Genomic DNA, 20,421 nt, shown 5'->3' on the forward strand with positions numbered 1-20,421 from the left:
CATACTGCGGGGCGGGGATTCAGTAGCTGGGTGGCCGCACTTCCCGCACAGGCGCAGTCTGCAACCCAGCAGGTGAGGTCAGACGGCCAATGCTCAATGCGCCTGCCCAAGGCAGAAGAGCACAGCGCAGGCGCCGGATTTCCGAGGAAAACAGCGCTGAGGGGGCGGCTACCAGCACCCCAGAAGATATGACTGACGGCAGTTTGGCGCTTCAAAGAGGGGGGTTCAGACCTGCCTCCAGGTCTAAAGAAAGGTATTTGGGCAGAATTATAAATACCTTTATTTGGGGAATAACAGCAACAAAAACTAAAAGAGCCACCTTGGTAGAATGCAGCTTTACTGCTGCACAAGGTGGCTCTTTTAGTTTATAACGGCTGGAGGGGGTGACAGTGTCCCTTTAAATAGGTGTATAAATTATGTAGCATCAAAAAGCAACCGTGGTAGGGTATGTACACACATGGGTATGGTTTGTTTGGGTTTTTTTCCCCCTGGTGTATTATAACTAAAACAAGCCTGGAAAAGTGTTTTAAAAGCACGTAAAATAATAAGCGTATGCACTGCAATGTGAAAACATCTAGTCTGGTGTGCGATACCAGGGGAGGGTGGATTTACGATATGAGCTGCTAATTTTAACAGGATCCAAATGATCTCAGGAAAAAGTGGTTTAATGTCAACGCCGCATTTCAGAGTCCATTCGACTCCTTCCTCAGGACACCACAAAGTCAAAGTCTAGTCTGATGTAGCAACTCAGTGTCTCTGCTCCTAGTCTGTTGTTTGCAGTCCTGCACTGTTACCATACACCTATATCAAAAAGGAAAGTTTGCCAAAGAAATTCCCCCATCCTCGCCTCTCTAGGCTCATGAATGACATGAGTGTAGCGACCCCACACCAAGTATTTATCAACATTGCCACATTAGATTTCTTTTTATACAGGATGCTGTCGAGCAGTTGTAGTATGGGAAGAGCCATCACATACAAGTGCTTCTCAATAAATTAACTTTTGATGATATTCTAAATTTCTAATTTATTTCAGTTCTTCAATACAAAATTTGAAACTCCATATATTATATAGAGTGGTTACAAACCGAGTGATCTATTCCAAGTGTTTATTTCTGTTAATGTTGATGATTATGGCTTACAGCCAATGAAAACCCAAAAGTCATTATCTCAGTAAATTTGAATACTTTATAACACCAGTTTGAAAAATGATTTTAAAATCCAGAATATTGGCCTACTGAAATGTATGTTCAGTAAATGCACTCAATACTTGGTCGGGGCTCCTTTTGCATCAATTACTGCATCAGTGCGGCGTGGCATGGAGGCGATCAGCCTGTGGCAATGCTGAGGTGTTATGGAAGCCCAGGTTGCTTTGATAGCAGCCTTCAGCTCTTCTGCATTGTTGGGTCTGGTGTCTCTCATCTTCATCTTGACAATACCCCATAGATTCTCTGGGGTTAAGGTCAAGCGAGTTTGCTGCCAATCAAATTATAGTGATACTGTTGTTTGTAAACCAGGTATTGGTACTTTTGGCAGTGTGGACAGGTGCCAAGTCCTGCTGGAGAATGAAATTTCCATCTTCAAAAAGCTTGTCGGCAGAGGGAAGCATGAAGTGCTCTAAAATTTCCTGGTAGACGGCTGCTCTGACTTTGGTCTTGATAACGCAGTGGACCTATACCAGCAGATGACATGGCTCCCCAAACCATCACTGATTGTGGAAACTTCACACTACACCTCAAGCAGCTTGGATTGTGGCCTCTCCACTCTTCCTCCACACTCTGGGACCTTGATTTCCAAATGACATGCAAAATTTACTTTCCTCTGAAAACAACACCTTGGACCAATGAGCAACAGTCCAGTTCTTTTTCTCCTTGGCCCAGGTAAGAAGCTTCTGGCATTGTCTATTGGTCATGAGTGGCCTGACACAAGGAAGGTGACGGGCACAAGGGAGCATTCTTTGTGTCTGGAGGAGAGAAGGTTTTTCCACCAACATAGAAGAGGATTCTTTACTGTTAGGGCAGTGAGATTCTGGAATTGCTTGCCTGAGGAGTTGGTGATGGCGAACTCAGTCGAGGGGTTCACGAACGGCCTGGATGTCTTCCTGGAGCAGAACAATATTGTATCATACAATTATTAGGTTCTGTAGAAGGACGTAGATCTGGGGATTTATTATGATGGAATATAGGCTGAACTGGATGGACAAATGTCTTTTTTTCGGCCTTACTATGTTACTATGTTACAAGGAATGCGACACTTGTAGTCCATGTCCTGGATACGTCTGTGTGTGGTGGCTCTTGAAGCAATGTCCCGAGCAGCAGTTCACTCCTTGTGAATCTCCCCTAAATTCTTGAATGGTGTTTTCTTAACAATCCTTACAAGGCTGTGGTTATCCCGATTGCTTGTGCACCTTTTTCTACCACACTTTTTCCTTCCACTCAACTTTCCATTAATATGCTTGGATACAACACTCTGTACAGCCAGCTTCTATAACAATGACCTTTTGTGGATTACCCTCCTTGTGGAGTGTGTCAATGACTGACTTCTGGACATCTGTGAAGTCAGCAGTCTTCCCCATGATTGTGGAGCCTACTAAAACAGACAAAGGGACCTTTTTAAACTCTCAGAAAGCCTTTGCAGGTGTTTTGTTAATTATTCTAATTTACTGAGGTAATGACCTTTGGGTTTTCATTGGCTGTAAGCTATAATCATCAACATTAACAGAAATAAACACTTGACATAGATCACTCTGTTTGTAATGACTCTATATAATACATGAGTCTTACTTTTTGTATTGAAGAACTGAAATAAATTAACTTTTTGATGATATTCTAATTTAGTGAGAAGCACCTGTATATACTAGGTGCAGCTATGTAAGGGTGCGGCTGACTGGCACAGCATGTATTGCCCCAAGGCTGAATGAGATGTGTGACCTGAACACTGCCGAGGCGCAGTAACAAATTGCACTTACTGTGGAAATTGCTGTGCATACAAGCTACCTATACGCCCTAGAATCATATGATTTTGGACTTGTGGATATCCATTTGGCCCAGACCTGTAACTTTAAAGCTCCTGGGCCTAAATGCACAATCCATCCTCACATCCTCCATCCACCATGTCCTTTTGATACCGCCTTCACTCACAGCAGAGTAGCTTTTGGGCCACATCAGGCCCCTTGGCCCAGGTTCTTCTGCTAAAGCTAGATGATGATGATGATAAATGATCCATTATCCAACATCGATCTCTCCTGACTCCGATCATACACATGAGCGTTAATGTATTTTTCACATGTAGAGAGGAGAGTCAGAAGGCCCCAAAGCAAAATAAAACCTGAGTCCATTAGCTTTTTGCTCCCTGTGGCTAGTCCCCTGGTTAGCACGGGGCCATGTTATGGTTTTATACAAGCTCCTATTTGCATGAAGCAGTAATGTAGCCCCAATACAAGGTTATAGGGTCATACTTTATCTACTCCACATGTATCAAAATGTATTCAAAGGCACAAAGAAGTTTGGTCTCGGATTCATATGAAAACTTTTTTTTTCTACAAGAGCTGGACCTGTCGTACTGGAGATGGCAGAAGTCTTGCTGATCATCAGTAACTTTATATGGGTTGTCTGGTTACCAATTTTCAAGAGAAAATCCTTCTTCAGGACCCTTATAAATCAGCTGGGAAATCTACGAAGAGCCTTTTTTTTCCTCTCAAGTACTGTCTGTTAATGAGTTACATAGAAAGGCCATCGATTTCACTGGGAAATGTGTAATACTTTATCTCACCTGCGGGAGTGCTGCAGATAAATGGAACACTTTTTTTTTTTTTCATCTTCTTTGCTGGTTTTCCCTCTAGATTTTAAATGATTGGTGGGCATCTCGAGATCGTCATCATGTGATTAGCTTATAGTAGGGTAAACTTCCTTAACCAAAAGCTGTCTTTGACATTAGAAGAAAGCCATAAACCACAGGGTTGTCCTATCCACGAGATAAGGGATATGGTAACTTGCTGATTGATGGATACATCAACTCTGAGATCCACACCTATTGGTAGATCATGGAATCGTTATCCCTGATGTGGAACTTGTATCCCTGTTCTAAAATGGCGTAGCTGGAAGGACCACTCCACACTCCACTCCGTCCATTTATTCCCTATGGGGCTTCCAGAAAAAGGCAGAAAAGGGGAACAAATTGGGCAGCGGTTGAGCATATGCACTGCCGCACCATTTTAGCTGGGATTATAGTTTTTGGGATTAGATTGTGGGCCCATTGAGCATAAGGTATCGGTACGGTGCTGTTGAATATATGGTTGAATAGATGCTAATTAGTGATGAGCGAACGTGCTGGGATTAGATGCTATACAAGCATGCTTGGGTGCTAACCGAGTGTCTTCGGGGTGCTCAAAAATATGTTCCAGTCCTTGCGGTTGCATGTGTTGCAGCTGTCGAAAAACATATTTTTCGAGCACGCCGAAGACACTCGGTTAGCACCCAAGCATGCTCGTATAGCATCTAATCCCAGCACGATCGCCCATCACTAATGCTAATCTATAGCTATGTAGTTTTGTATTGACCCAGGTTTTATTTTGCGTTTGCTAGCAGATGACAAGTCTCCCCTTGTTTTTGCAAAACCGAGTGCAAAGTCCTCGTGCTTTATAGGGACATGTAGGCAGCCGCATGTACATGTCTGACAGGTTCTGCCAGTAATGAGTAGCACGGTGATTATATGTTTTATCATGAACGCTCTTGCTGCAGGTAGAGTTGGGGTATGAATTACACTGCGCTCATCCACCTTCTTGAAATCTATCTCTTTATATTAAGTTACGTTCCCAAGAAAATGTTACTCCTGGGTGATGAGTCCTTGCTCCCGGCCATATCATCTGATCTGGGCTAAGATGTACGGGCAGGTTTTATGACTCAGGAATGATTTGATATCACTTTCGTGGGCGCTGTTATAACTTGCTAATGTGCAAACTTATTGCTTGGATGGATGTGACAGTTTTTAAATTTAATTTTGCATTTCCTTAGTCACATTGGATCTCGCTGATTTAAAGTTGGGGGGGGGGGATGGATAATACTGGCTAAATGGGTATATAATCTGTAACTTATAATTACAGCTTCTGATACCACTGATTAATTCTCCAGTATCACAGTTCCTCACAGAACACTTAGTATAGTCTAAGGAACTGTTCTCAGGACTTTTTTTTTTTTTTTTCTTTTTTTTTTGCGGTCTTTGCAAAATTATAAAAACCTGTCCGATACTCATGCAACTATCAGATAAAAATCTGTAGGTCCGTTAAAAAAACAAAAAAACAAAATCAGATCTCATGGGGATGCTTGCGAGTGCTGTTTAGTTTTGCGCAGACAGCAAGATAAATAAATAAATAAAATATATATATATATATATATATATATATATATATATATATATATATATATATATATATATATATATATATATATATATATTTTTTTTTTTTATTTTTTTTTTTTTGGCACCCCTACTAATCTTAAGCTTAATGTTTTATAAAAATTGTTTTTTTTGCAACAGCTATTTCAGTTTCATATATCTAATAACTGTTGGACACAGTAATGTTTCTGCCTTGAAATGAGGTTTATTGTACTAACAGAAAATGTGCAATCTGCATTCAAACAAAATTTGACAGGTGTGCAAGTATGGGCACCCTTATCATTTTCTTGTTTTAAATACTCCTACCTACTTTTTACTGACTTACTAAAGCACTTTTTTTGGTTTTGTATCCTCATTGAGCTTTGAACTTCATAGCCAGGTGTATGCAATCATGAGAAAAGCTACTTACAGTGGCCACTTGCAAGTTGTTCTCCTGTTTGAATCTCCTCTGAAGAGTGGCATCATGGGCTCCTCAAAACAACTGTCAAATGATCTGAAAACAAAGATTATTCAACATAGTTGTTCAGGGGAAGGATACAAAATGCTGTCTCAGAGATTTAACCTGTCAATTTCCACTGTGAGGAACATAGTAAGGAAATGGAAGAACACAGCTACAGTTCTTGTTAAGGCCAGAAGTGGCAGGCCAAGAAAAACATCAGAAAGGCAGAGAAGAAGAATGGTGAGATCAGTCAAGGACAATCCTCAGACCACCTCCAGAGAGCTGCAGCATCAACTTGCTGCAGATGGTGTCACTGTGCATCGGTCAACTATAGATCATTCCTCAAGGCTGTAAGTAAGGAGATTTCTGCACCTGCCGCTCACACTCGACACTGAATTGAGATGTTTTGAAAATTTCATTTGTAGATCAATAACACATCTATCCATCCTGTGATTTCCATAATTCCACCACTTTTTCTTCTTCTTCAGCCCTCAATTTAAAGGGAACCTGTCACCTGAATTTGGCGGGACCAGTTTTGGGTCATATGGGCGGGGTTTTCGGGTGTTTGATTCACCCTTTCCTTACCCGCTGGCTGCATGCTGGCCCCAATATTGGATTAAAGTTCATTCTCTGTCCTCCGGAGTACACGCCTGTGCAAGGCAATATTGCTATAGCCTATCTAGCCTATAGGAATTGTCCTTCTCTATCCTCCTCTGACCTGCAGAAATTGTCCCTGCTCTCCTTTGTCCTCCTGACCTGTAGGAATTGTCCCTCCTCTCTTTTGTCCTCCTCTGACCTGTAGGAATTGTCCCTTCTCCTTTGTGCTCCTCTGACCTGTAGGAATTGTCCTTCCTCTCCTTTGTCCTCCTCTGACCTGTAGGAATTGTCCCTCCTCTCCTTTTGTCCTCCTCTAGCCTATAGGAATTGTCCTTCTCTGTCCTCCTCTGACCTGTAGGAATTGTCCTTCTCTGTTCTCCTCTGACCTGCAGAAATTGTCCCTGCTCTCCTTTGTCCTCCTCTGACCTGTAGGAAGTGTCCTTTTTCTCTGTCCTCCTCTGACCTGTAGGAATTGTCCCTCCTCTCCTTTTGTCCTCCTCTAGCCTATAGGAATTGTCCTTCTCTGTCCTCCTCTGACCTGTAGGAATTGTCCTTCTCTGTTCTCCTCTGACCTGTAGGAATTGTCCCTTCTCCTTTGTCCTCCTGTAAGGGGGTGAAGAGGAAGACGAGCCCAAAGGAGCTTGCTTTCCCTGCTCCTTACCTGGAACCACTTAGCCACACAGCTAGGTTGTTGGGGGGAGGACTTTCTGCCCTGGACAGAGGGGACCATGTGACTGCTAGGGGCAGGGAGAAAGAGAGGAGTGTGGTCAGAAAAGAGCGGGAGAGCAGAGCGCGTGAGACAGAGGGGACAGCGCGCCAGAGAGAAAGCAGGCTGCAGCACCGCACTCCCCATGAGAGAGTTCTCCACGTGAGGGCATTGAGGCTGAGATAGCCACCATAGTGAAGGCTGTATGTGAGGGTGTGGACTCGGAAGACTCTGTAATCAGAGAAGACTTTCCCCCTGACAGTGCAGAGACAGTGACCTGAGCACGCAGCCCCGGTGACCGCAGTGACAAGCCAAGACCCCTGAGTGTGATAAGTAAACTGCCCAGCGTGTGTGTAGCATTGCTACTGCAGAGAGACTGCCAGCCTAACATACAGAGACTTGCAGCAGAGAGGCTGTGTTACTTCCTGCTTTCAGTTTCACTCTGAGAAAAGACTGCAAAGATTTAACCCCGGAGTCTCCAGTTCCCAGGAGACAGAGGAGAGACTTCAGGATCTTCAAGTGCTGCTGGTGACTGTACCCACATTGGAATAAGGACCCTCCAGTCAGGACCTCGCTGGACTGATAAGTTACAAGAACACTCTTTAACCATTTCTATTCCGCTTAACTGTTTCATAGCTTCAGTTAGCTTGTTGTGTATTGTTATACTGTTTGCTTTATCTCTACTAACCTGTTTTCTCCCTGCGAGGAGAATCTTACTCCTGTTAATAAATCCCCCTCAACAGTTGGTCTGTCTGTTCCGTGGTGACATACCACTCTATTACACTCCTCTGACCTGTAGGAATTGTCCCTCCTCTCCTTTGTCCTCCTCTGACCTGCAGGAATTGTCCCTTCTCCTTTGTCCTCCTCCGACCTGCAGGAATTGTCCCTTCTCCTTTGTCCTCCTCTGACCTGTAGGAATTGTCCCTTCTCCTTTGTCCTCCTCTGACCTGTAGGAATTGTCCCTCCTCTCCTTTGTCCTCCTCTGACCTGCAGGAATTGTCCCTTCTCCTTTGTCCTCCTCCGACCTGCAGGAATTGTCCCTTCTCCTTTGTCCTCCTCTGACCTGTAGGAATTGTCCCTTCTCCTTTGTCCTCCTCCGACCTGCAGGAATTGTCCCTTCTCCTTTGTCCTCTTCCGACCTGTAGGAATTGTCCCTTCTCCTTTGTCCTCCTCTGACCTGTAGGAATTGTTCCTTTTAAGATTCAGCTAATATTCACTTTAAACTTTTTTTATATTAATAAATAATATAGTCTATCAGCTATTATTATAATCACAATGGAAGTGTTGACATGTGCCGGCTTGTTATAGGGATTCCTGTTTGCCCTCCATACTGCTAATCCGAACCACTTACACTCCCTGTATGACAAACATCTGAATGAGCACAAAATGCCAGGCTCCCACGTTCAGGCATTTTACAAGGTAACCCCGTGACTGTCCCAGCAGTCCTCACAGGAGCATGTTTCATTTTCATGAAGCTGCTGGTTCGGTCTCTGTAGTAAAACGGAGCAGTCACCAACGCACAAAAAAAAGATAGTTGTGGGAACAGACTCCGAAAAACTGCTCCCCTTATCTCTTCCGCTTTGTTCGTGTCATGAGTAGCTAGATCTTTATAACTACAAAGACTTCTGAAATTTTAATGGAATGCAGTTAGATCTTTGAAGTGTTGTCACAAGAGAAGATCACTGTGGTCCTCTTTAACCTCTGGTGCCCCAACAGTAGCATCTGATCAGCAGAGTGATATTTGTCACCACTGCTGTCAGTGATTGTCTGCAGCTGACATGCCTGTCCAGACCAAACAGGAAGTACAGAAAGTGTCAGGAATTGTCATCGAGATGAGGATCTGTTATGTGCGGAAAAAAAGGGTTTTCTACTCCTTAAAGGGTGTTTGTTTTTGTTTAGTTTTTTGTTTTTGTTGTTTCCAGATTTAAGATATATTGTAGAAGAATCTCTAGGATTGGTCATGAATATCAGACTGGTAGGGTACAGTGACCCAGCAACCCCCGAATTAACTGTTTTCAGCTTTGACCGCAGATTTTGGGTTCCTGCAGACGAGCGTTTGACACATCGTCCGAGTTTCATCCAGATAACTCTGCCAAATTTTTTCTTTTTTAATTTCCTGTAGATTTTAATCTGTGTGCCTGTTTTTTACGTCCGTGTGCTACCGGTATGTGATTCTTTTTCATACAATTACTTTAGAGCATGTACATGATCACTTACAACTTTGTAGGATTGTAATAGAGATCTATCCTTAAAAATTGGATCCGAATTTTTTTTTTTCTCTCGCACAGGTAGAGTTAAATATGTGAGTCGGTGAACAGAGCCAAATTGTATTGTAAAACACGGTTTTCTTTTTTGTTTTTTGTTTTTTCTGCACGGCAAAAACTGCAGCGTATGAACAAGTCCTTACAGTGATGCTGAAATACCTGACCATTTTTGCAGATCTCCGCTTACTGTCAACATTAAGAACTTTCTTCTTTGCACACATGGTGTAAAAACCTGTACACACCTAGCACCTATCACTTCAGGGATCTGGGACAATTGAAACAGACTTGGAGAGATAAATTGAGGAGAGCCTAATAAGCTGCTGCCCGACACTTGTGATACATCTGATGACTTTTCTCTCATTTTTATGGCCATTTTTAGGTCCTTTTACAGGTTTTTCAGCTTCTGTGTGCAAACCACAAACTAGCCATTCACTGACAGGAAACATTGTCTAAGTGGTAAAGAACTGAAATGCAAAGATTAGAACGTTGTACAATTCTCCATTATGCAAAGATTAAGCTTCATTTCTATAACCTAGGAAACCCTTTTTAAGACCGGAGCCCTTGGAGCTCCAGTTCCATTTCCCTTATTTTCAGAAAACCAGACAACATATGTAATTGAAGGGAAAGGTACTTTATTTTTTGGCTTCTTTCTCAAGGTTCTCTTTATATACATGTTATACAGTAATGAATCGGTGTGGAGTCTCCGGGATCGTGCAGTTCCACAACTAATGAATGACTTGTGTGTTCTGCGCACTGGGATCAATTTTCAGCTAAAATAGTTTTTTTTTATTAAAAAAAAAATTCGGCCACCATGTCTGTTACCCGAGCATTTTCAGAAACATAATAAAAAATGTATATAATATACAGTTGGGTCCGTTATTACAGACAAATGATGGCCACTGAGTACCGTTCTTTTTGCATTCTGTAATACACAGACGCACACTAATTAATTAAAGACACGGCTAAAAACGCCTCTGTGGGTTGTCAACGTCACTCAAACCCACTTTAAAAAATTGCACACTTGCGCAGTGTCGATTGGGGAGCTGCACATGTGTCATGATGGGCGGCATACAAATGTTTATTTCCTTTGTCTGTATTGGAACAACACAAAAACAGCTGAAAAATAAGCAAATTGGACATCATTTCACACAAACCCCAGAAATGATCCAGAAAAAAATGTTGGCACCCTCTATTTAGTATTTGGTTGCACATCCTTTGGAATTAATAACGGCAATCAATTCCTTCCTATAACCATCGACAAGCTTTTTAGGTTATGTTCACATGTTGCAGATTTGTCCGTGGAATTTTCTGTGCAGATTCTGCATCTCTTGGCAGAAAACGCAGGTAAAAATCAGCACGTTTTTGATGCGGATTTTCATGCTTTTTTTTTTTCATGCGGATTTGAATGCGTTTTTGTAAGCTAAATAAAGATCTATTGTTTAACAAAAAAAGAATTGTGATGTACCGTAATTTCTTGTTCAGCCTCTTCATTTACATACTCCATTGAACAATAATGTTTACGCACAGAAAGCTAGATAATAAATAGATTAGATTATTTTATCTATCCATCTACTGTATCTATAGATATGATAATACCAAGCCCGATGTTTTGTAATAAAATTGTTCATAAAGAGTTAAATAAAGACACAGACAAAATCTATGTTAGGCCGGGGTCCCACTTGCAAAAACTTGCACGAGTCTCGCACCTCAATACCTGGCAATGCCGCCGGCACTTGGACAGGAGCGTTCAGCTACATAGAAATACATGCAGCTGCACACTCCGAACCCCAATTGCATACTGCCGTTCCGAGTAGTAATGTGGGAGACTCGTGCGAGTTTCTCGCAAGTGTGTCCCCGGCCTTAAACGCAATATCTGTTTAATTTTAAAAAAAAAAATGAAAAAAAAAATGCTGTGGGCTCCCGACTGGGGGCTGATGTTTATAGCCTGGGAAGGGGTTAATACCCATGGATCTTCCCAAGCTATGAATATTACTCCGCAGCTGTATATTTAGCGACGTGGGGTCCCCTATAATTAATATCCAGAAATGGCTATGCAGACAGCTGCGGGCTGATATTCATAGCCTAGGAAAGGACCATGGATTTTGTCCCCCCCCCCCGTTACAAACCAGCACACAGCCACCCCAGAAATGACTTATCTGTAAGATGCGCCAATTCCGACACTTAGCCTCTCTCTTCCCACTGCCCAGTAGTGGTGGCGTATGGGGTAATAGTTTGGGGTGGATGCCACCTTTTGAATTGTAAGGTGCCATCAAGCCGGCTTAGTAATGGAGAGATGTCAATAAGATACCTATCCATTACTAATCCTATAGTTGTGAAAGGGTTAAATAAATAAACAAAGACACAGCCAGAATAAAGTATTTTAATGAAATAAAACACTACACAGTTTTGCCATCTTTATTGTTCTGCCAATCCATGTGAGGCCCTCGATCTCCTGAAAAAAATAATAAACCAACACAAATTCTCCCTGGTCCGACAGAGTCCATTTAATAACGAGTGTCACACGACGATCTCCCCTATAGCACTGTCACATCAGGAGATGTGACTGCTCTATAGGCCTCCCGTGATGCACTGACAGGAAACTATGGCTCCCGCAGTGCATCACTGAAGAGGTTACCTGAGTTCAGGCTCTCACTTTAAGGCAACGCTGCATGAGAATTTTCCCACGCAGTGGTGCCGCAAATGACAGCCACCTCTGACGGCAGAGTGATACAGTGAGGAGGATTACCTCCTGTCACTGTATCACCGGAGCCCCTGGAGAGCGTTAGCATCTGCCAATGTGACAGCTCTCCACCGGATATCGTCGTGGGACACTCTTTATTACATGGATTACATCGGATCAGGGAGTATACTGTTGGTTTTTTATTTTATTTTTTTTCCAGGTGATCGAGGGCTTCGGCAATTATGTGATTGGGGTGTATGTACTGTATGTCTATATGTGTGTATGTGTTTTTTTTTGTTTTTTTTTACACTTGAACACAATAGCCGGATGATGGGAATACTATGGTCTCATCATCCTGCTAGCTGTCACTGTAGCAGGCATAGCGGGATTGGACTAGTAGTCCCATCAGACGATGCCTGACACACACACACACACACACACACACACACACACACACACACCCAGCCCCGCACATCTCCACCCACACACTCTTCTCCCTCCCTATCTGCAGCGTTTCTCTCGCAGGCACAGAAATTGTCCGGATTGGCCTGACACAATGGTAGTCAATGGGTGCAGAAACACTGCAGATCCGCAAAAAGAATTGACATGCTGCAAATCCGCTTGTTTTTTTTCCGCAGCATGTGCACAACAATTCTCATTTTCACACTGACTAACATTGCTTGTGTAGTACACTGTGGATTTGTTGTAATTCCGCACGTCCAAAAATGCTGTGGATCCGCATCAAAATCCGCAACGTGTGCACATAGCCTTACATTTCTCAACTGGAATTTTGGACCACTCTTTCTCCACAGGAGTTCAATAGCATTTAGATCCAGACTCATTACCAAAAAGCTGTATCTTGTTCTCATCTGTGGACAAGCCGATTTCCCAGAAGGATTTTGGCTTGCATACATTTTGGCAAATTTCAGTATAGATTTTTTTATATATATATATATATATATATATATATATATATATATATATATATATATATATATATATATATATATCGGTATGAGCAGTGGGGTCCCCTGGGTCTTCTGCCATATCATTTCATTCAATTTCAGGGAGATTAGCTACAGTGTCATAAACTTATTATGTTGCACTCCGTGGACAAGGGAACATAAAGATCTCTGGAGATGGACTTGTAAACTTAACATTGTTAATATTTTTTTTTAACAAATTTGGTTCCCAAGTCCTCAGACAGTTCTCTTTTTTTCACATTCTGTTCTCCATGCTTAGTGTGGCACACACAGACACACAATACAAAGTTTGAGTCAACTTCTCCCCTTTTTATCTGGTTTCAGGTATGATTTTCATATTGCCCACAACTGTTACTTGCCACAGGCAACTTTGAGCAAGCATCACCTGCTTTCATTTTCTGAGAGCAGTTTATGAAATGAAAGCTGTGCTCTGATTGGTTGCTATGGGCAACAAAGACAGGCTTTAAAAAATAAGGCCCATTTATTTCTTGCATGCAGGTGACCTTGTAGTTACTATTTACCATTACTGGAAACTAATACATTATTTTTACTGTCATGTTTCGGCTTCTCCCATCAAAGGGCACAGACTAAATAAAATGGTGCTATGCCCTGAGAACTTGTTTGGCGCCAGGTGTGCAGCAGATATCATTTACTTTGGCCGGTTATATGGAGGGCAATGTTCCAAGGAAAATACTCGCATGCTGCCCATATTAGAATAAATCTTAAAATAAGATGTCTGAAGTTCATTAATGGGTAAAATTACAAAGTCCTGGTAAAATCAAGCAACTTTGTAATTTACCCCTTATTGAAAAGCCCCTCCATTCTCAAGGACCGTGGGATTTTTAATGTTATAGTGTAGTTTGTTTTCTGATGGTGATGAGCGAATGTGCTCTGATAAGGTGTTTTTCCGAGTATGTTCGGGTGCTAAACAAGTGTCTTTGGCGTGCTCCAAAAATATATCAGAGTCCCCGCGGCCACATGTCTTGCGTCTGTTCATCAACCTAACAACCATGAGACATGCAGCCGTGGAGACTCAGACATATTTTTCGAGCACGCCGAAGGCACTTGTTTAGCACCCGAATATGCTCGTAAAACACCTTATCCTAGCACGTTCGCTCGTCACCATTGTCTAAGTTTCTGGTCACCCTGAAGTCCCTGCATGGGCAGTTACCGAGGGAAGGGAGGAGCTGAAGGCGCAAGCTTTCTCTGTGCTTTCCAGGAGCTTCAGCATCCCGTGCTACAGAGTCAAAGCCCCCTCTGCTAACTGCATGGAAGCAAGCTTAGTTCGGAACAGCGGCATCGTCAGAGACGAACCAGGGAGCCGGGGGCTTTGAGCGTTGCGCTCTTGAAGCTGCATCTTGGGACAACCCATTTAAAAAAAAAAATCTTTTCCACGAACCCTACTATTGAGGCTAATTTCCTTCATAAGATGTACAACTTTTCTGGCTAGATGTTTAGTTGCTCTTGGAGTCATCCTATTATGATGGCGCTGGTAATCTGCTCTCTATACAATGTTTTCATGCTGGGCTTGTAATGAGCTGTTGCTGACTGGCCAAGATGGACATCTTGGCGCTATAAGTGATGACCAAATGGACTCATGACAAGCTTTTAATTTGTTACTAATTTATCCCAAAATTCAGATTAGCTAGAATCTGTTGTGTTGTTTTGTTTTTGTCAGATTTGATTTGCATGACTTCAGCAAAAAAGTCGGTCACCATTTTTTTTTTTTCTTTTTGGATTTCTGAACCAGGAAGGGATTATATTTACCTGTCCAAAGTCCATTCCTGACCTGTCCTGCCTCTGCAGCTCCCCATCAAGTCTTCCTCTCACTTCAGATCAGCCTTGTCTTTCGTCTTCAAAACAGTCAGTGCTAGAGCATCCAGACCGAAATCTATGTCTCATACAGTCAAGGCTGAAAGTGTTGGCACCCTAGAAATTGCTCCAGAAAATGAACTTTGTTTTCCCGGAAAATTATTGCACTTATACATGTTTTTTGTTATACACGTGATTACTTCCTTTGTGTGTATTGGAACAAACCAAAAAAGGTGAATTGGTCATAATTTAACACAAAACCCCAAAAATGGGCTGGACAAAATTGTTGGCATCCTCAACTTAATATTTGGTTGTCCACCCTTCTAATAAATAACTGCAATCAATAATAAAAATAATACGATAATCCTTATATAGCGCCAACATATTCCTCAGTGCTTTACAGTCGCTTCCTATAGCCATTAGCTGGTAGGTTTCCTGCATCTCTCAACTGGAATTTTTGATCACTTTTCTTTCGAAACAATGTCAAGGGTGCCAACAATTTCGGCCATGACTGTATGGTCTTTTGGGGTACGACGCACATCGTTGATGTGCCTCGTTCCCAACATGGTGCCTCTTCTGCATGGGAAGATTCGTAATAAAGAGAAGAGCAGAAGACCGTGCTGGAAGCTGCAGCAGCATAATAAACGCCTTTTTTTAGGCAAATTCAATTGAGACCCAATTTTATTTGGGCTTAATCAATTCTAGCAAATCTGATCAGAACATATTTCAAGAGATTCGCTCTTCTCTGGGTGATGCCATTACCTTCATCAATAGTTCTTGCAGAGGGAAAGGGAAACGTGAATTAGTGCTGTTTCTCTTTGATGCAGCACGATGGGATGGCCTTTGCCGGTGGCTTGAGACTGTAAACTACATCTATATCCCACATGCTGCATGCCATTAACTAATTTTGCCGTGGGTTGAGACCTGAGGCTGACGCTGCATATCTCACACGGAGGAACCCCTAACTGTGGTTTTATGGAAGAAAAATTGAGTTTGGAGGCCCACCATGACGTCTTTTTCACTCCCTGTGCTGAACGCAATCTACGCCTCTGGCACATAGTCATTGGACATGGCATCCCAACAACTAGCGCACTAGACCTTTAAGGCATTAGTAAACATTGTGTCATGGTCACTCCGCTGTGTGGTTTGTAGCCGTAAATACTTTGAAAGTCACCTTGTTCCATGCTATGTAATTCTGGTACATCTCTGTAGAAATGTTTTATTAGGTGGACCTTCATCTCTAATAATGCCCTTGCACTTCTGTCTCAACAGCCCTTTTTCCCACTCATGAATCTTCAGTGTTCTCCAGAAGTGGACAGGTTTCTTTGCATGGCTTTCGTTCCTGAATGTACAGAACCCAAGCACATTGTGCTGCCTTGCAGAGCCACATGTGAGACTGTTTACTCTGACTGCAAGAACCTGATTGACACCTTTGACATCGCCTGGCCTCCTGAGCTAGAGTGCAACAGGTGAGTGGTGGTTTGCAAGGCCAACGTATGCTTGAAAGACGTTTACCTGAAACTAGAAAAACTTGTCTTCATTCTTCCCAAAAGCACGCCACACATGTCCATGACAACTCTCCACCATTTATATGAATGAAGCTGAGCTGCAAAATCACAACAATCCAGAATAGGCATGTAAAGATAGCCTTACATAGGAGAACACCACAATGCACCAAGTTGGCTTGGACATTATTCTAAAACTGACAAAAGTAGAGTATTCTATCCAAAACACTTATTAATTGGGTGAAGTTGAACAACTATCGATTTAGTCACCCAAATGGTGTCTGTATTGGCCCCTTTTGGTTCATGGTGCATGGGCATTGTTCATTATAAAGGGCAATATTTTCACTTTTAAGGAGGTGCAGCGGTAAGTCTTATTGTTAAGGTCAACTAGGAATGCATTATAATATTAGGAAAATCAAATATTGATTTATATACTAGTTTCTCTATGGGATTACTGCCTTCCCAAGATTATTAAAATAGCCCTTTGGAATTCTCGCTCTGTGTGTAATAAACTCTCCTTCATTCATGACTTCTTCCTTTCTAACTCTCTTAATCTCCTGCCTCTTACTGAAACCTGGATCCAGCAGTCAGACACCACTGCTGCTGCTGCTCTTTCATATGGTGGACTACACTTTTCTCATACCCCAAGATCAGACAACAGAGCAGGTGGAGGCGTTGGTCTGCTCCTTTCACCCAAATGTACCTTCCAAATTATCCCCCAAGTACCCTCACTTGTATTCCCTTCCTTTGAGGTCCATGCTGTCAGACTCTACGTCCCCTTCTCCATGTGAGTGGCGGTGGTGTATCGTCCTCCCGGCCCCTCTCGTCAGTTCCTGGATCACTTTGCCACCTGGCTTCCACACTTTCTCTCCTGTGACACCCCCACCCTTATCATGGGTGATTTCAACATCCCCATTGCTTCTCCCCTCTCCCCATCTGCTTCTCACCTTTTATCTCTAACCTCCTCTTTCGGCCTCTCTCAGCATACTAACTCTCCAACACATGAAGATGGAAACTCCCATGACTTGGTCTCCCGGCTTTGCTCAGTGGACGATTTCACAAACTCCCCTCTCCCGCTCTCTGACCACAACCTTCTTTCATTCTCTATCAAGAACTGCCATCCCGCTCAGGTCACCCCCACTTTCCACACTTATAGAAACATACAGGCCATTAACACCCAGAAACTTATGAAGAACTTGCAGTCCTCATTGGCCCCGATCTCCTCCATCTCATGTCCTGATTCTGCTCTGAAGCATTACAATGAAACCCTGCAAAGTGCCCTGGATGAAGCTGCACCTCCTATACATAGAACAACTCAGCACAGACGGTGACAACCGTGGCACACGCTACAAACACTTTTCCCGCAGCGGTGCTCCAGCTGCGCCGAACGTCTGTGGAGAAAATCTAATCTACCCGAAGATTTCATCCATTATAAGTTCATGCTAAAAACATACAACTCTGCCCTTCACCTCTCCAGCAAACCTATTTCAACACTCTGATCACCTCACTGTCAAATAACCCTAAACGTCTCTTTGACACTTTCCAGTCCCTACTCAACCCAAGAGAGCAGGCCCCAACCATGGTTCTCCGTGCTGACGATCTGACCAATTACTTCAAAGAAAAAATTGACCACATTCGACAGGAAATCATCTCCCAATCTCTTCATACCATGCACTGTCCTCCCTCCCCCACTGCATCTAGTTCACTCTCTGACTTTGAACCAGTTACAGAAGAAGAAGTATGCTAGGCCTCTTGCATCTTCTCGCCCGACCACTTGCACCAGTGACCCCATTCCGTCACATCTCCTCCAGTCCCTTTCCCCGGCTGTCACCTCTCACCTAACAAAAATATTCAACCTTTCTCTCACTTCCGGTATTTTTCCCTCCTAATTTAAGCATGCCATCATACATCCATTACTTAAAAAACCATCCCTCGACCAAAACTGTGCCGCTAATTATAGACCTGTCTCTAATCTTCCCTTCATCTCTAAACTCCTTGAACGCCTGGTCCACTCCCATCTTACCCGCTATCTCTCATAACTCTCTTCTCGACCCTCTTCAATCTGGCTTCTGCTCTTTACACTCTACTGAAACTGCCCTCACTAAAGTCTCTAATGATCTACTAACAGCTAAATCTAATGGTCACTACTCCATGCTAATTCTCTTGGATCTCTCCGCAGCATTCGACACTGTGGATCATCAGCTCCTCCTCACTATGCTCCGCTCCATCGGCCTCAAGGACACCGTTCTCTCTTGGTTCTCCTCCTATCTCTCTGACCGATCCTTCACTATATGTTTTGCTGGTTCCTCCTCCTCTCACCTTCCCCTTACTGTTGGGGTTCCTCAATGATCAGTCCTAGGCCCCCTCCTCTTCTCTTTGTAAACTGCCCCTATTGGACAAACAATCAGTAGATTTGGTTTCCAGTACCATCTCTATGCTGACGACACCCAATTATACACCTCTTCTCCTGTTATCACGCCGACCTTTTTAGAAAACACCAGTGATTGTCTTACCACTGTCTCTAACATCATATCCTCCCTCTATCTGAAACTGAACCTGTAAAAAACTGAACTCCTCGTGTTCTCTCCCTCTACTAACCTACCTTTGCCTGACATTGCCATCTCCGTGTGCGGTTCCACCATTACTCCAAAGCAACATGCCCACTGCCTTGGGGTCATCCTTGATTCCAAGCTTTCATTCACCCCCCACATCTGATCACTGGCTCGCTCTTCTTATCTGCATCTCAAAAACATTTCTAGAATTCGCCCTTTTCTTACTTTCGACTCTGCAAAAACTTACTGTTTCACTTATTCATTCCCGTCTGGACTATTGTAACTCTCTACTAATCGGCCTCCCTCTTACCAAACTCTCCCCGCTCCAATCTGTCCTGAATACTGCTGCCAGAATTATATTCCTCACCAACCGTTACACCGATGCTTCTACCTTGTGCCAGTCATTACACTGGCTACCCATCCACTCCAGAATCCAGTACAAAACTACTACCCTCATCCACAAAGCTCTCCATGGCTCAGCACCACCCTACATCTCCTCTCTGGTCTCAGTCTACCACCCTACCCGTGCCCTCCGCTCCGCTAATGACCTCAGGTTAGCATCCTCAATAATCAGAACCTCCCACTCCCGTCTCCAAGACTTTACACGTGCTGCGCCGATTCTTTGGAATGCACTACCTAGGTTAATACGATTAATCCCCAATCCCCACTGTTTTAAGCGTGCCCTAAAAATTCATTTGTTCAGATTGGCCTACCGCCTCAAACGCATTAACCTAACGATCCCTGTGTGGGCTATTAAAAAAAAAAACCATAATAAGGTTCCTCGTATCATGTTCTCATACAGTTTATGCAGCTAATAGCCCTCTGTGTCTGTATTGCTACATACTTAGGCAGTTAACTGGTTCATGCAGTTTTACATGAACACCCGAGCCTTACACTATGGCTGGTCCAAATAACTAAAGCAATTGTTACCATCCACCTCTCTTGTCTCCCCTTTTCCTCATAGTTTGTAAGCTTGTGAGCAGGGCCCTCATTCCTCCTGGTATCTGTTTTGAACTGTGATTTCTGTTATGCTGTAATGTCTATTGTCTGTACAAGTCCCCTCTATAATTTGTAAAGCGCTGCGGAATATGTTGGCGCTATATAAATATTATTATTATTAAAATGATCTTATTAATACTTTAACTCAGGTGTCGTCAGATATCCTTTTAATATTAAAGGAATTTTTCCAAGATTAAAAGTTATCCCAAATCTATTAGTTACTGTTCTCGCAGGGCCTGACCCCTGGTATTCCCAGCTCTGTCTGGAGCACTGATCAAGCACATGCATTTGGTATATATGTTGTCTATTAGCTGAGTGATGTATTCCTCTTTCTACGGCGGTCACTCAGTCAATGAATATAGTGGAGGTGCGCATGTTTGATTACTGCTCCATTCAGACGGAGCTCTGCAGAACCCCGTTCTCAGGATAGCTGTACCCTCAGCGATCAGTTATTAATTCTATGTTCTATGGATTGGGGGTAATGTTTGTCAGG

The 20,421-nt window shown here is 43.0% G+C and overlaps 1 protein-coding gene across 1 annotated transcript in view; it reads left to right on the forward strand.

Annotated features, from left to right (window-relative positions):
* FZD6 (frizzled class receptor 6) overlaps positions 1-20,421 on the forward strand; it is a 76,144-nt gene that overhangs the window by 38,818 nt on the left and 16,905 nt on the right. The window contains exon 3 of the mRNA XM_077271000.1: positions 16,145-16,341. Coding sequence (XP_077127115.1) covers positions 16,145-16,341 — 197 coding nt within the window. The remainder of the gene's footprint in view (positions 1-16,144; positions 16,342-20,421) is intronic.

This window comes from Ranitomeya variabilis, chromosome 6, assembly GCF_051348905.1.
Source record: "Ranitomeya variabilis isolate aRanVar5 chromosome 6, aRanVar5.hap1, whole genome shotgun sequence".
Classification (NCBI taxonomy): domain Eukaryota; kingdom Metazoa; phylum Chordata; class Amphibia; order Anura; family Dendrobatidae; genus Ranitomeya; species Ranitomeya variabilis.